The following is a 15,773-nucleotide window of genomic DNA, read 5'->3' as shown; positions in this document are numbered from 1 at the left end:
AACAGGTCAACGCCGTCTCCTCCTCCTGCTACAATACCCTCCACATGCTCCGCAGGATCTACAAGTTTTTTCCCGACTGAAACAAAAAGAACGGTGACACAGGCCCTCGTCAGCACAAGACTGGACTAAGCCAACGCACTCTACGCAGGAATCCCAGCCAAACACCTATGACTACAACGCATCCAAAACGCCTCCGCCCGACTGATCGTCAAAGCCCCCCGCCGCAGCCACATCACCCCCTACCCGAGAGACCTAGACTGGCTCCCCGTCAACAAAAGGATCACCTTCAGGCTCCTCACCGACGCACACAAAGCACTCCACAACGCCAGACCAGCCTACCTGAACATCAGATTCAGCTTCTATACCCCCACCCGCCAGCTCTGCTCTGCCAGCCTCGCCCTCGCCACTATCCCCCGCATCCAACGAACGACCTCCGGTGCCAGATCCTTCTCCTACCTCGCTGCCAAGTCCTGGAACACCCAACATACCCACATACGGCAGACCCAAAACCTACTCGCCTTCAGAAAACTCCTCAAGACCTGGCTCTTCGAGCAGTAGCAGCACCCCCCTCTCCAGAGCGCCTTGAGACCCTCACGGGTAAGTAGCGTGTTTTACAAGTACTCTGATTGATTGATTGATTGCAATGAAACAAAACATTTCCATTCTACTTGTGAATTATTGAAGGCCCACTTTAAGCAGCCACTCCTTCCGAGTAGATACACTGGGATGCTGCCTTTGTCGGTTCTGCAAATCAGGCAAATACAGCACCTAAAGGTATCATGGAGGTTCCTATAGCTGTTGGATGGAGAACGAGAGAACTGAAGTATTTTCTAATTTATACCTCTACCTGGAGATTACTCACCTTTTTAATAGCCTCTGACGCCAGACTGGTTTCGTAAAGTGCTCGTAGTTATCCAAAGCTGATAGTTGGCGCTAGCTTCATGTTTGCTCCGGAAGTGGTGCAGATGTGACCTCATTGGACCCATTTAGCTTCACCCTAGCACACTAAAGATTTGTTTCACTTTTTCCACACATAATTACCTGGATCCTGAGATTTTCTGTGATGTTTCACATTTTTTGCATTTCTTTCCCTCACAAAATCTTTCATGCAGTGCTTAGGGATGCAACCCTTGTCACTTTTGCAATGGACAGATGTCTATTTCTCACATTTCTGTTTCCTGTGGAAACCTGCAGCCGAAGCGGGACGCTAAGTGGTACAACAAATACAGGACAAGGCTAGTCGCTGTAAAGTTTCTCCTCAAAGAAGTGTCTTTCAAATCTTCTATGAAGTAAGTCACCTCTACACATTTTGCCTCCAGCAGAGCACAGCCTCGTGGACATCACTCTGGTCGAGAAGCCCCCTACTGCTACTCAACAGTTTCTCATGCCCGCCACAGGGTATATTCTGGGGCTGTTGCCTCCACTACCATGTGCACCGCTTACCTGTCGACTTTTTGGTGACAGCTCAATTCCTTCATGCCATGATGGCGCTATTCAGGCAAGCTGCTTTCTTCTCTGGTGCACCTCTGGACACCATTGGTCCATTTGGTGCTCTTTTTGGGGCTACTCGGGGGATTCCGCCAGCGAGTCCTAGGTCATTTGATTCCATAGTTAGTTATCAAGAAACACCTCTGGGGCAGACTGGAGTTATTCTGGCCAGTGGAGGCCTTTGCCAGTGGCCCCTCCACTGGGGTCGCCACCTCCTTAGACACAGCCTTCAAAGCAGTTCTGATTAGCTCTTGAAGAGGGCCAATAAAATAGCTGAAGCAGCAAAGTACAGTGAGGAGTCCCAGCCTGAATCCTCTTTGAACAAGCGTCCCTGACAGATGCTAGATGACATTTGGCTCTGACTCCGGCCACATCCAGATGCTAGAAGAAATGCTTTATGATGACAATGAGAGCATGAGGCAGAAAATGTAGTGCTGCACCTACTGCTGACTAACTGGCATTGCAGTGGCGTAAACACATCCCTGGAGACAGAGATAGAGCTACTCAAGGTCAAAACCCCAGAAGTGACATTTTTACAGATTGTCTTGAGAAAGACAGCAAAAGTGCTGAATTAACCATTACAGTCATTTAAAAATTGGCTGAACTTTGAGGGACATTGTTCACCCCACTTCAGCAGTGTTGGAGCCCTCATTACCTTTTAATGAGGCACTACTGAATCCAATTAAGGCTCCTTACAATAAACACAACTCTGCCCCATCGATATGCCCCCTCACCTGATTGAGCAAAGGTGTATTCGTTCAGTCCACTGAAGAAGCAGTCTTTCTCTACTTTCATCTGTCACCACAGAGTTAACCGGTTCAGCACCTCCCCAACAGCCCCACCCAATAAGGAATCCAGAAAGTTGAAATTAGCAGCCATGATGTTCTTGGCGGGTAGTTTAGCTGTTAGGACGATGAATGCCACTTGTATACTCAGCTGCCATGCCACACAAGGCCTTTGGACTTCAGTCACTTCCAGAAATGTCAAGGCTTTTCTAAAGAATTCTATTTTAGCCAGTGTTAGCCATCCCTGCTGGTTCAACAACCCAACATGACCGGGGCAGAGGTAAAAGATAGGGCTAGCAATTCCAGCAGCAGCCCCACTCAAACTACAAACAGGCTCCTGCCTAATCTGGCTTGGGCAGTCCAACATAAGTTAACTTACACAAGCTTCTTTCAGTGATTATCTTTTTATACCAATCTGCATCCAGTCAGTACTCAAAATGTCATCTTACTTAGTATTTCATTATTTCTCGAGCACGCTATAATTCACTGCTCTTCATAGAACAATATAGCAGATAAAGCCCATTGTATTTCGGGCTTCGGCGCCCTTCCGCAGCGGTAACTATAAGACATGCCATCACATCATAGACTCACTCACATTCAATAACATCAGCATAATTGCATGTTAATTCACTTTACGCGAAGTTTTACTCTCAGGTAATAACATACAGACATTAATGAAAGATAATGAAAGATCATGGTAAAAAAACAAATTCAATTATTCACTTGTGTATCTACATCGTAAAAACACTATACAACCCTTCCCAACAACCAAACTGTCAACCTCCTACCCCGTGTGTACCACCCACCTATGTAGCTAAATACAAAACTAAGTTGAATACCTTCCCCTGAATACACTTCCCGCTACCTTCTGTGCTCCAGTGTTTAAAACATTCTCATATGCTAACCAATTCTGTGCTTTTTAAAAACGAAAAGAATCCCATGATCCTTTCGTACCACGTGATATCCTACCAGAAGTAAAATAAAAAGTGAAGAAATACTCTACCACCAGAATACTCTCACATTATTCCTATTTTAGACCAAACCAAAAAAAAGACTACTGCAAACATTCCTCACTAAATTATCTGCTTGCCAGTGCGAAAACTGTGCTCCACATTTGCAACCCTTCTCGGCATTCGTTCCACATCTACTTGCTCTGTAAAAATGTTACACCCACCCCCGTGACCAATTAAAGACCAAATGTACCGATGTACCGCATCCTTCAAATCCCCAATGATTCCAGAAAGTCAAACCCAAATTAAATTCAAACATGTAATTCTACACAGGTAAACTCGTATTTCTGAAAGAAGGAAAAAGCAACCTTGTGTTATCCAGTATTAGGGGTGTCTTTCATAGATTCACATGCCTGAATCATTCCCCGTCGTCGGACTGGGAGTCCTCGGTACATAAAGTAATGTTCCATAGACATATAGATAAATAGGCCTAAAGGCCTCACATTAGTAACATATCCATGTTCTTTTGTAGAAAGGACCAAACTCTAGAAAAGGGCCAACCAGCTGTCACCTCCCTCTACAACCCTCCTGGAAGGAGCCTCAGACCCAAATTAAATTCAAACATGTAATTCTACACAGGTAAACTCGTATTTCTGAAAGAAGGAAAAAGCAACCTTGTGTTATCCAGTATTAGGGGTGTCTTTCATAGATTCACATGCCTGAATCATTCCCCGTCGTCGGACTGGGAGTCCTCGGTACATAAAGTAATGTTCCATAGACATATAGATAAATAGGCCTAAAGGCCTCACATTAGTAACATATCCATGTTCTTTTGTAGAAAGGACCAAACTCTAGAAAAGGGCCAACCAGCTGTCACCTCCCTCTACAACCCTCCTGGAAGGAGCCTCAGTCCCTACGATTTTCTACCGCATGTTGTGCTAAGGGAGTCTCCTCTGATCTCTGCTCAGTTTTTTCTTCAAAACTGGTTTCCAGTGTTCTTGAACATTTTATTCTGTTTCCATCTGTGATTGCTGATATTACCATGGCTGAAACACCAAAAAAGGGTCTGTTTAGATCCTGTGGTTCATGTGGAAAGAAGAGGCTGCATATTGATGACCAGCATAAAGATTGCCTGTATCCAGACCATGCTGCCAAAGACTGTAAGGTATGTTTTACCTTTTCCACTAAAACTCTTAAGGATCGTGAGGGATGCCTTTTAGTTTGGCTCCAGAGGCTAAAAGACAGGGATCACCTTGAATCTTCTGAGAAAGTGAAGGTTCTTCAGTCTCTTCAAAATCTTCTCTAAAGAGACCAAGGGTGGATTCCCCTACCCCTACAGCTCCTCCTCAAAAGAAGAAGTCAAAGAAGTCTTCAGAGGCTCTCTCCAAGGCAACTTCTGTGAAGGTTTCCTCTCAGGAAGTTCACACCTTCAAAATGCCTGTTCCCACACCGTCGACGGTATCGTCGACAACGTCTTCATCGTCAAAGAGAGCAATGTCATCTGCTTCATATTTTTCAACATCGACGACAGTTTCCACGTCGACGGCATCGTCGTCCTTGTCATCGACGACGACACCATCGTCGACGGCAGTTAAGACTGTCGTCGATGATAACCATCAAGAAGGCACCGTCGACGTCAAAGCTCCCGTCGATGCTGGACTCGCAGTCGACGGCATAGAAGATGTCCTCGGCGACGAAGGCACCGACGTCGACACCGCCGACGAAAACGTTGTCGACAAAGACTTAGTCGACGAAAGCACCGTCGACGAGGATACCGTCGACAATGGTTTCAGTGATGTCTCGACCGTTGACAACGACCGCGTTGACGACTACTCCTCTGGCTATGACACCTGTCCAAGCACTACCTCCAGCATGTCTTCTTCAGGAGGAGGATTCAGATGAAGGGGACATGTTTCCGACGGCTACAAGCCCTTCGGAGCTTCATGTTAAATGTCAAAGTTCAGATGAAGAAGAGGATCAGGAGGAGGAATATCATCCACCACCTCCTCCTATAGTTTGCCTTCCGGCCTCATTATTTACTGACTTGCGGTACCTTATACAGGACTATAAACAGAGGTTTCCTGAGTCACCTGCTCCTCCACCTCCCACAGTATCTCCTGCACCAAGACCACGACCTCCACCTTTGAACATACAGCCGGAACGGTTGGATATACCACATCCTCGAACTACTGATGAGGAAGAAGAAGAACAGCAGGAAGACTGAGAATTGCAAGATACACAATCTATCCACGATGACTGGGATAACTATATTATTCCCTCTCCCGCGTCTCCAGTACCTGCGCCCGCAGATTTACCACCAGGGGACATTGGAGGGTTCCATAATGTACTTGAAAGGGCCGCTGAACGGTTCAAGATACCAATGGTTTCTCAAGAATAAGACTGCTTCTTTTATGACTTTAAGGAGCCAATTAAAAGATCAGTAAGATCTATCCCCATAATTGATTACCTGTGGGAGCAGGGTGTTAAAGTCATGCAGAACCCTTCCTCTGTACCTTCGGTAGTACCTCGTTTGGATAAAAAGTATAGGGCACCTGATACTACACCGGTCTGTTTAATAGGGCAGCCCAAACCAGATTTGGTTGTTACACAGAAGAACTCAAAGAATCCTTCTGCCCAGTTTATCAGCACCTCCAGATAAGGAAGGCAGGAGATTGGACAACATTGGAAAGCGTTTCTCCTCAATGTCTGCAGTGACGGTGAAAGCGGCCAATGCTTTAGCGCTTTTGGGACACTACAATAGACCACAATGGGCAGATATCGCCCCATATCTATCTGAGCTGCCTAGCGAATCGAAAGAAGAGGTAAAAAAGATATTACTAGAGGGTGAAACATCAGCACACGGAAGTAATAGACTGTGCGATGGATATCGCTACAACAGGATTTCGCCAACTGACTGGAGCGGCAGGCTAGCGACGACAAGGTTGGCAACTTCCTTTCGTCCTGAGATACAAACGAAAATATTGGATATGCCCTATGATGCCCAATTACTCCTTGGCTCGAAGATTGATGAAGCGCTGTAGAATATAAAAAAGGACACAGATACTGCTAGAGCATTGGGCACTCTTCAGTACAGAAACCAGTCCTTTCGTGGATCCAGGGGTAGAGGCCAGTTCTCTTATAGAAGGAACTACCAATACCGATCTTCATATTCTTCAAACCAGAGTCGATCTCCGTACCAGCAGCGCCAACAACATAGCCAACAATCTTCCTATGGCAAGTCGTCCTTTCGCGGTAAAGGCCAGCGAAAAAACAACTGACTTGGACAATGACCTTTCTATTCAGCCAGTCCCAGATCCATTTCCATCATCAAAAATTGGAGGAAAGATTTCCCATTTCCTAAAAAATTGGAAGAAGATCACCACGAACCGTTGGGTCCTACAATTGGTTCAATTCGGCCATTCTCTAGAATTTATACATATTCCTCCCCAAACTCCACCACGGCCTATGCTTCACAAAAATCTACGGCTGCTTCTCCAAGAAGTCTCTCTTATGCTCCAGAAAGGGGCGATAGAGAAAGTCCCTCTGTCTCAACGGGGGAAGGGATTTTATTACCGTTTCTTTTTAATTCGGAAAAAAAGAGAAGAAGTGAAGACCGATTTTGGACCTCTGGGCCCTCAACAAATTCCTGAAAAAGCAGTCGTTTCGCATGGTGATGATCCAAGAGGTCTTACAACTCTTGGAGGAGGAAGAATACATGACGTCCCTGGACCTTCAGGACGCTTACTTCCATATACCAATTCACAGAAATCACAAAAAATATTTAAGGTTTGTGGTGGCAGGCAGACACTTTCAATTTCGCGTCCTGCCCTTCGGGTTCAAGTCTGCACCTCACATCTTTACAAAGTGTCTTTCCCCAGTAGCTGCATATCTCAGACAGCACCATCATCAAGTCTTTCCATATCTGGACGACTGGCTGATCAAGGCTCCATCCTTAGAAGGCGCGTCCAGGTCTTCCAACGTCTGTCTGCAGCTTTTCAATCATTTAGGACTAACGCTCAATTGGGAGAAATCAGTCCTTCTACCTTCTTAGCGCATCACCTTCCTAGGGGCAGCCCTAGACACACGACTAAAGAAAGCCTTCCCATTGCAAGAGAGAAAGAAAAAGCTTTTATAACTGGCTGTTCTTGTGGCTTCAAAGAGGACCTTACTGGTCTGCCTTTTCAAATGCCTACTAGGGATGATGTCATAATGTATCCTCTTGATACCTCCCTGCCGTCTCCAAATGCGCCCCCTCCAGGAGGCACTCTCAAAGCAATGGATCCAATGCACAGGGTCCTTCGACGATCTCATAAAAGTAACTCCTCAAATGGTCACGGCCCTGCAATGGTGGATGTCTGTTCGCAACCTGTCTCGGGGCTTACCATTCCTGCTTCCAGCGGCACCACATATCACAACAGACGCTTCCTTGGAGGGTTGGGGAGCTTTCCTCCAAGAACTACAGATAGCGGCAAGTGGTCTCCCTTAGAAAAAGCGCTCCATATCAATCTCCTTGAACTGCGGGCGGTCTTCCTCGCCCTTCAAGCCTTCCTTCCAAGAATCAAAAATTCCCTTGTGCTCGTCCGTATGGACAACACTATGACGATGCACTACCTCAACAAACAGGGAGGGACTCGCTCTCTAACACTCTCACGAGTCGCAGAAAATCTGGAACTGGTTAATTGGACACATTATATCTCTTCGGGCGGAGTACGTCCCAGGCATGGAAAATGTACTCACCGACTCATTAAGCAGACAGAGGACAACATCTCACGGCTAGGAACTGGATCTAGGAATCCTCAACCAAATCTTCTCCAAATGGGGCACTCCACGGATCAACCTGTTCGCCACAAGGTCCAACTCCAAATGCCCACACTTTGCAAGTTGGCATCCCCAGAAAGGGTCCCTAGGGATTGCCTTTTTGATCGCATGGTGCAACTTCTTTGCATACGCTTTTCCACCATTTCCAATGATTTCCAGGGTCCTCAGAAAGTTGAAGGCGGAGCCTTGTACACTCATTCTAATAGCTTCAACTTGGCACGCCAACATTGGTTCACGGATCTCCACTGCCTATCTCTGGAGCCGCCGATCCGCTTGAAACAGTCCTGTCTCTCCTCACAATGAGCAACATCCAAATCTAGCCTCTCTCAAATTAGAGGCTTGGCTCCTGAGTTCAGAGAACTTCAGAAATTGAAATCGAATATTCCACCAGACTGTAGAGCCATCCTGGCTCGAGCACGGGCGGATAGCACCAACAAAACATACTCTTTAACATGGAAGAGATTTTGCATCTGGTAAGGCTCAAGGTATACAACCTTTTTCTTCCTCTCCGGAACAGATACTGCCTTACCTTCCACATCTTGCAACCTCAGGCCTTGCTCATGCTTCAGTCAGAGTCCACTTGGTGGCAATATCCCGTTACAGAAGATCTCCTACTGGCCCTACTCTTTGGTCCCACAGGTTGATCAAACAGTTTTTGAAAGGACTCTACAGAACCTTCCCTCCTGTAAAAATGTTGCCACCTACCTGGCACCTTAATACGGTCCTTAACCAGCCCATGAAGCATCCCTTTGAGCCGGTACACAGGGCTGACCTGAAATACCTCTCTTGGAAGACAGCCCTCCTGCTTGCACTCACCTCCGCAAGACTGGTGAGTGAGCTCCAAGCTTTATCAATACAGGTCCCTTTCCTGCAATTCAAGCAGGACAGAGTAATCTTACGGTCAAATCCAAAGTTTATTCCGAAAGTCCCATCGGACTTCCATCTCAACGAGCCTGTGGTCTTACACTCTTTCTTCCCTAATCCCACAAGAGTAGCGGAAAGGTCGTTGTATTCTCTAGATCTTAAGCGCTGCCTCAAATTCTATATTGAAAAGACAAAAGCCGTCAGGAAGTCTCATCAGCTATTTGTGGCTTACAGTAGACCCAGGAGAGGTCTTCCACTCACCAAACAAAGTATTTCCTGCTGGATATCTGCAGCAATTTCATTTTGTCATGAACAGGCAGGGCAGCCCCTGCAATCTAAAGTGCAAGCCCACTCTACCAGGGCAATATCTACATCTATGGCACTTTTTGCAAAGAGTGCCGGTAATAGACATTTGTAGAGCGGCAACATGGAAATCGCCACATACCTTCACTAGGCATTACTGCCTAGATATAGAACTCATGAAGGATGCTGCGGTGGGACAAGCAGTACTTCGCATCTGTTTCAGTAAGGTGAGCCCTCTTTCATCCCTCCATCCTTCTCATGTATGCACATTTCTCTATTGTATGATTTGGTGGTATTTCGTGTTTGCAACTGCATGTTTCATTGGTTGTTTGATATGTTGTTATCTAATGACTTGTATATCCTATACCATCCGAAATGTGCTTAGTTTATTGCTTGCTACTCTGATTTAGGCATGTGAATCTATGAAAGGCACCCCTAAAACTGGATAAGAGATGTGTTATGTACCTGTAACTGCAGTTATCCAGTATTGGTGTCTTTCATAGATTCACATGGAACCCTCCCGCCTCCCCTGGAAGGGCTCACCTACTTCTCCCAGTAATACGCCTACTTAGCATTGTGCGAAGGAAAATCTGAGGGACTGAGGCTCCTTCCAGGAGGGTTCTAGAGAGAGGTGACAGCTGATTGGCTCTTTTCTAGAGTTTGGTCCTTTCTACAGAAGGACATGGATATGTTACTAATGTGAGGCCTTTAGGCCTATTTATCTATATGTCTATGGGACATTACTTTATTTATGTACCGGGGACTCCCAGTCCGATGACGGGGAATGATTCAGGCATGTGAATCTATGAAAGACACCAATACTGGATAACTGCAGTTACAGGTAAGTAACGCATTACTTCCTTCCGTGACGTGATGTCCAGACTGAAAATCAAACTCAAAGTGAGAAAATAGTGTAATCTATAATGCATACTACATGACCACATACCGGCATATAACGTCTCTTCAGTGGTGTCTGTTACTGCATTGGTTCCAACATGGGGGGAGGGGGGTCTATAAACACCATCAAGATCTTTCATAAAATTGTAGCTGATCTGTGCTGGTCAAGGGTCCCCTTGGTCAAGGCTAATCCACTTTTACCCCCTTCCAGCAGTGGCCATGATGTGAATGGGAAAATTCCACTCTAGGCTGTGTTGCGCATCTGAGTGAGCTGGAGATCGAGTGCCTTTGGTGTCCGAGGACCAGGTTCTTTACATGAACCTGCTTAAGTGGTGGCTGATTTGCGCCCTTAAACCTCTCGTCCCCTCCCTTTCCAGCTGGCCTACCCAGCTCTTGACAGACCTACTACCTTGATGTGGTATTTCAATGGTAGCCAGCCTTTACCACACAGTTTCTTTACCACTCCATGTCATTACCACAAATGTGCCTTTACCATGAATATGCCTTTACGATGCATGCTTTAACAATGAATGTAAGTATACTTATGGTAAGAGTGTGTGTGTGTGACTGTGTGTGGTTGAGTGTGAGTGTGTGTGTGTGTGTCCTTCCGAACAGATTTATAACAAATTTGTTAGAAAGCTAGCTGATGCACCTGAAAGAGTGCTTTTTGTGATTTGGTGTAAATCTGTCCAGTAGTTTTTGAGCAAGTAATGGTAAAAAATATGTATATCTCACACAGCGGAGGATGCATGGGCTGACGGATCTGATTGGTTGCCATCTCATCAATAAGGATGTGGTAGCAGCTACCGTAGGACTCTTGATTCAGTCCTGAGTCCTAGAAAAAAAGTAAAGGTATTTTTTAGGGTTTAGGCATGGGTAAAGGTATTGGGTGGAAGGGGTTTAGGGTAGGGGTCGGTTAGAGTATAGGGTGGTAAGGGAGATTTTAGGGTTGGATAAAGGAGTAGGTTGGTAAAATTAAAAAAAGGGGCAGTTTGTGAGGGTTCGCCCCCCTAAAAAGGAAAATATTTACTTTTTGTAAAAAGTTAAAAATAAACGTATGGGGAGGGGGGCTGAGAGGGTATTCCCACTTAATAAAATATTTAAATATATGTACAATAATTTATAATAGGGGGATTAGGGGATCTCCCCATAATAAAACTAATTAAAATGTTATTTATACACACACCTATATATGAAAAATGTAGGTGTTTCACTTATCTTGCTTTGTAAAGATATATGTGTGGTAAAGGTAGATGTGTGGAAAAAGCATGCGTTGTAAACCTCATACAACCGTGTCAGCAGATGGGGAGAAGTAAGATCTCGGTTCCTGTGCCGGGAAGCTCTGAGATTCTAGGTCTTCATGCAGGTGCATTGAATCTGGCTGATAGCCACCCATCTGGCATGGTCTATAAAAATTGGAGCCAACAGCCAGGGTTGGTGTCATCTTGTCTGCTATGAGTGGTGTGTCTGTCCGAAGGTGGAACAAACTCTTTGCCCATGTGGGGCACTCCCCTGGTGGATGTTTTCGCCACTCACAAGAATGAGCACTGCACATAGTTCTTTGCCCTCCAGTATCGTTTTAAGAGAGCTATGGGGACACATTTTGGTTGAGGTGATGTTTCCTACTTCACTACGTGTGTCCTCACATACCCTTTAGTCTTAAGGAATCTATGTAAGGACTGGTCCCCTGCCATTCTTGTTGCTTCTGACTGGTAAGGAGGGTGTGGTATGCAGACCGTCTGCAACTCTACATATGCTCCCAATTCCAGCTGCCATTCTGCAGACCCTCTCTCCCGACCAGAGGGACCGGTGCAGCGCCACAACTTCCAGAGCTTCCAACTTAATGCCTGTTGATGCCTGAGCTTCATCTAGCCGCCACCGAAGATAGTTGATGTTATAGTGTCCACCCATTGCCCCTCTTAAAATCTGTTTATTGAAGCAGATGCAATCCATTAAAGGGACATATTTTGGAGGCCCTGCGTTTTTTTGTTGCTGGCACAGCAGGGTTGTGGAATGGGCACAGTCAAAAGCTGCAATTAAGCCATGTTAGCTTTTATCTGTCTTCTGCTAAACCTTCCTTGTTCAAATCCCCAATTGTAATCAGGGTTTTAAAGGTTTTGACACAAGTTTCCCTCTACACAGTTTATGTCCCAGTGTAATCGGATTCTTGTTTTGTGCGCTCAATTCGACCACATCCACAGTTGTCCCTTGGTATTTATTAGCATTCAAAACAGTTTTTCTTGTGGCCATCACATCGGCAAGACCTATCAGTAGGTTACAGGTGCTGTGTATCCATTCACATTTCACATGCTCCACCCTGACAAGATAGTTGCCTTTCCTGCCCATGGTAATGACTGTTTTTCTTCTGGGCCATTCTGTTACCATTCCCACTAATTTTTATTCTTCACCCTATGGCTCCAGGTAAGAGAAGAAATTAGAGGATTAGACTCTTGAGTGTGGTCAGTTACTACGTTGACTGGAAATCTAGATTTTTGTTGTGTATGCAGGCAGCAAAGAAGACAAGGCAGTCCAGAAGATGACTTTGTAATAGTGGATCATCTTGTGAGTGAAAATGTGTTCTGCTGTTGCCAAGAAGGAATTACATGAAGGAATCCCTGCTCACTCCACCAGAGCAAAGTCAGTCTTCAACATCCGCACTTGGTGGGGTGTCCCTGTGGCTGAAATTTGTCATTTGGCGGCATGGGCATCTCTTCACACTTTCACTCAGTATTATTGATTGGATTCAGAAGTGAGGAAAAGATGGACATTTTGCATGCTCTGTTTTCCAGGATTTACTTGTTTGATCATTGTTTCAGGCCTCTGAACAGAAAACTATCCAGCTAAACTGCATTTCTTCTTCATGTGAATTAATCATACAATTATTAGCTGGCCCGCTTTATTTTTCAGTCTCTATCTGTTTTAGGTCCAGAAGAAGGTGGTGATTAATCAGTAATTTCACCAAAATGTGCTTTGACCGTGTATCAATTTCCCATGGCTTAAACGCAACTGTTTTGGAAGAAGAGAATGTTCTCCATGTTGGGTCAATAGAAGTTCTTGGGCGAAACTGTTGTTAAAAATCTGTGGGTTTGAATACATGGTATGGATGAGAAGGATTGGAGTGGATGTGAGGTTTGTGAGTGTTTAAGTTCTGTCATTGTATATATATGAATTGAAACAACTAGTGTGTCAGTTGATAACGTTTTATGTAAAAATATTTTGCTAATAGTAAAACTAAGCAATGAGAAACTAAATAGAGATTGAAAAAGAAAATTGGGTCAGCTAATAATTATATGAATATTTCATGTGGAGAAGAGTTACAGGACAGCTGGTATGTTTTCTGTCGAGTGTTGATAATTTCCCCTTTCCAGAACCTAGAATGTATGCCCAATGTGGTTTGTACCTATTGTTTCAGGCCTGCCACTTTGGAGGAGCTTCTGCTTTTTGGTGTCTGTTTAGTAGGTGATGATTCGGCAGGTAGACGTACCCATCAGAGGAAAGGTTACTTTTGGTAACACTTTCTGGTGGATACTCTTATCTAACTGCAGATCCACACATCCCACCTCCAATTCCTGTGGAGTGGCCTCTTATCAACATCTAAAAACGGCCTTGTTAGTATTCCACCCACTGGTACCTGCAAATGTTCATCCTCTGCGTCTGATGGCGTGGAATCAAAAAGGACAACTGAGATCAGCATGCAGGGGTCGCACTTATATGCGGCTCTTCTCCATCCTACCCGGAGTGGTGTGGAGCTGATGAGGAGCCATACAGTGTCACCTTGCGGTGCACTGTAACTCTGCTATGGAGAACGTTTTGTAGCTGCAGTCTGGTGGTTTGAGGGTGGGGAGAGGGGTCTAAGGCGAGGATTCCAATTTTAGATGAGTATTCACTAGAAAGAGCGTTACTGAAGGTAAGTAACATGTGACCTATAGCATAGCTAGACAACGTGGCTATCTCACTCATCCAGTTTACAACATCGATTATCACATTCAATTACCAGCCACCAACATTTTGGAAGCTGAATTGTTTTTAAAGTTCAGTGCCATGTGTTTACACTGATAAAACTAGTCTAAGTTGCACTTAGCAGTTAAATCGTGCTAATACATTTGTTTAATCAAAAAGGACACCATATTAATTGCAAATCTTTGAATAATGTAATACTATTAACATGTGTTGTTCAGCAGATCTGCTGAAAAAGAAATATATTTGCGTAAATGGCACATTGATATATTAAATGTTTGCCTCAAATTGCTCTTGTGAAAGTATAATTGTGTTAACCCCAGCCTGGCCAGACGCGCGTTTACAGAACTCGTTCTATTACTCATAAATACATATCCAGAGAAAACAGCAACACATTTTCAAATTGACATATGAATACTGTAAAAAGTATTCTGATCTATTGTATTACTCATTTCTGATGAGTAAGAGTCTTATATAGTCTGGGCCAGCAGTTCTGCTTTGCTGCAATGATGTGTGTGAGTCATTGCTGGGTAGGGAAGGTGGGGGTGGTGTAAGAGCGATGAATATGGTCATGGAATGTGGAGCACACAGGCTCTTGAAGGCAGTGCTTGTTACATCTGACCCCGGATTGTATCTTGTTCTTTTATTTGGCAGACAAGTTAATAGAGGATGGATCTCTAACCAGAGCAGTGGACGGAGCTAAGCACTTGAAAGGTAAGCTGCAGGGGGTTGTTTTTCTGTTCTAATATACAACACGGTGATGTTCTATACTTAGCAGTGGCTAACGCCTCAACAGGAGCTGCTTTATATAGTGACATTATTTATTGTAATGTTTGATTGTTTTTTCTTGCAATTCCCAGTCAGCCTCATACATATACACACTTACACTTTAAAGTGACAAATGTTTAATTGTCTAGAAATGAGGTAGTAGTTTCCTTAGGCCATCAGTATTTATGTACCACTCCTCGGTCAATTGGCAGGATAAGCAACCTTGGCGTTATATATATATTTTTTAAACTGTTTATTGATGACAGGGCAAATAAAGCGGTTACAGACTGAAGCATGATACACTTTTCACATCTCATCTCACATTGACACAAGCATAACAACTATATAGTCATTACAGTAAGTTTGGCAGAAAGTTACAAGCCACCATTTCTCACCCACCTCCCTCAATCAGAAGCCGTATCAAATGCAGTCAGAGGCGGAGTACAAATGTTCCCTCTGTAATTATTCCAGACTCCCCATATTCTCCCCCACTTTTTGGGGCACCCTCATTGACTTATATTTTGTAGTCTTCTTTGAATCACCCCCGTAGCTCTTCAACTAGAATATATTACATACCCCTATAATGCCCTTATCCAAGAACTCTATTGATTGTATCAATAGTCGTGCTGCTTTGTTCAGACTATAACATTATCATCTTTTTCATCCTTTTTGGGAAAAGGGTAACAAGAAATTATAAAGTATATGTTAAGAAAGCATAATCCTATCCCTTTTGGCCTTCATTCTGCTTTTTGATATCTTTTTTTCTCTAAATGTTTTTTCTTTCAGTGCATGTGCAACTTTTGAAAAGAATTCACGGCAATTAAACTTTGTATAAGCTGTTATATTACCGCAGAAACCATATTTCGCCATAAAAGTATTCCTACTTTTATTTGCACACCCAGTTCTGGTGGAACTTTAAACAAAATCATGCATTTATTGTTGT

At 44.3% G+C, this 15,773-nt stretch overlaps 1 protein-coding gene across 8 annotated transcripts in view; it reads left to right on the top strand.

Moving 5' to 3' along the window:
- Positions 1-15,773, top strand: part of SLMAP (sarcolemma associated protein) — a 1,163,639-nt gene that overhangs the window by 633,018 nt on the left and 514,848 nt on the right. For all 8 annotated transcript variants that reach the window (XM_086939108.1, XM_086939110.1, XM_086939104.1 and 5 more), the window contains one exon: positions 14,717-14,776. In XM_086939108.1, the coding sequence (XP_086795234.1) occupies positions 14,717-14,776 (60 nt within the window). The remainder of the gene's footprint in view (positions 1-14,716; positions 14,777-15,773) is intronic.

Source organism: Lissotriton vulgaris, chromosome 9, assembly GCF_964263255.1.
Source record: "Lissotriton vulgaris chromosome 9, aLisVul1.2, whole genome shotgun sequence".
Lineage (NCBI taxonomy): Eukaryota > Metazoa > Chordata > Amphibia > Caudata > Salamandridae > Lissotriton > Lissotriton vulgaris.
The sequence above is the reverse complement of the archived record's forward strand: the minus strand, read 5'-3'. Positions and strand labels throughout refer to the sequence as shown.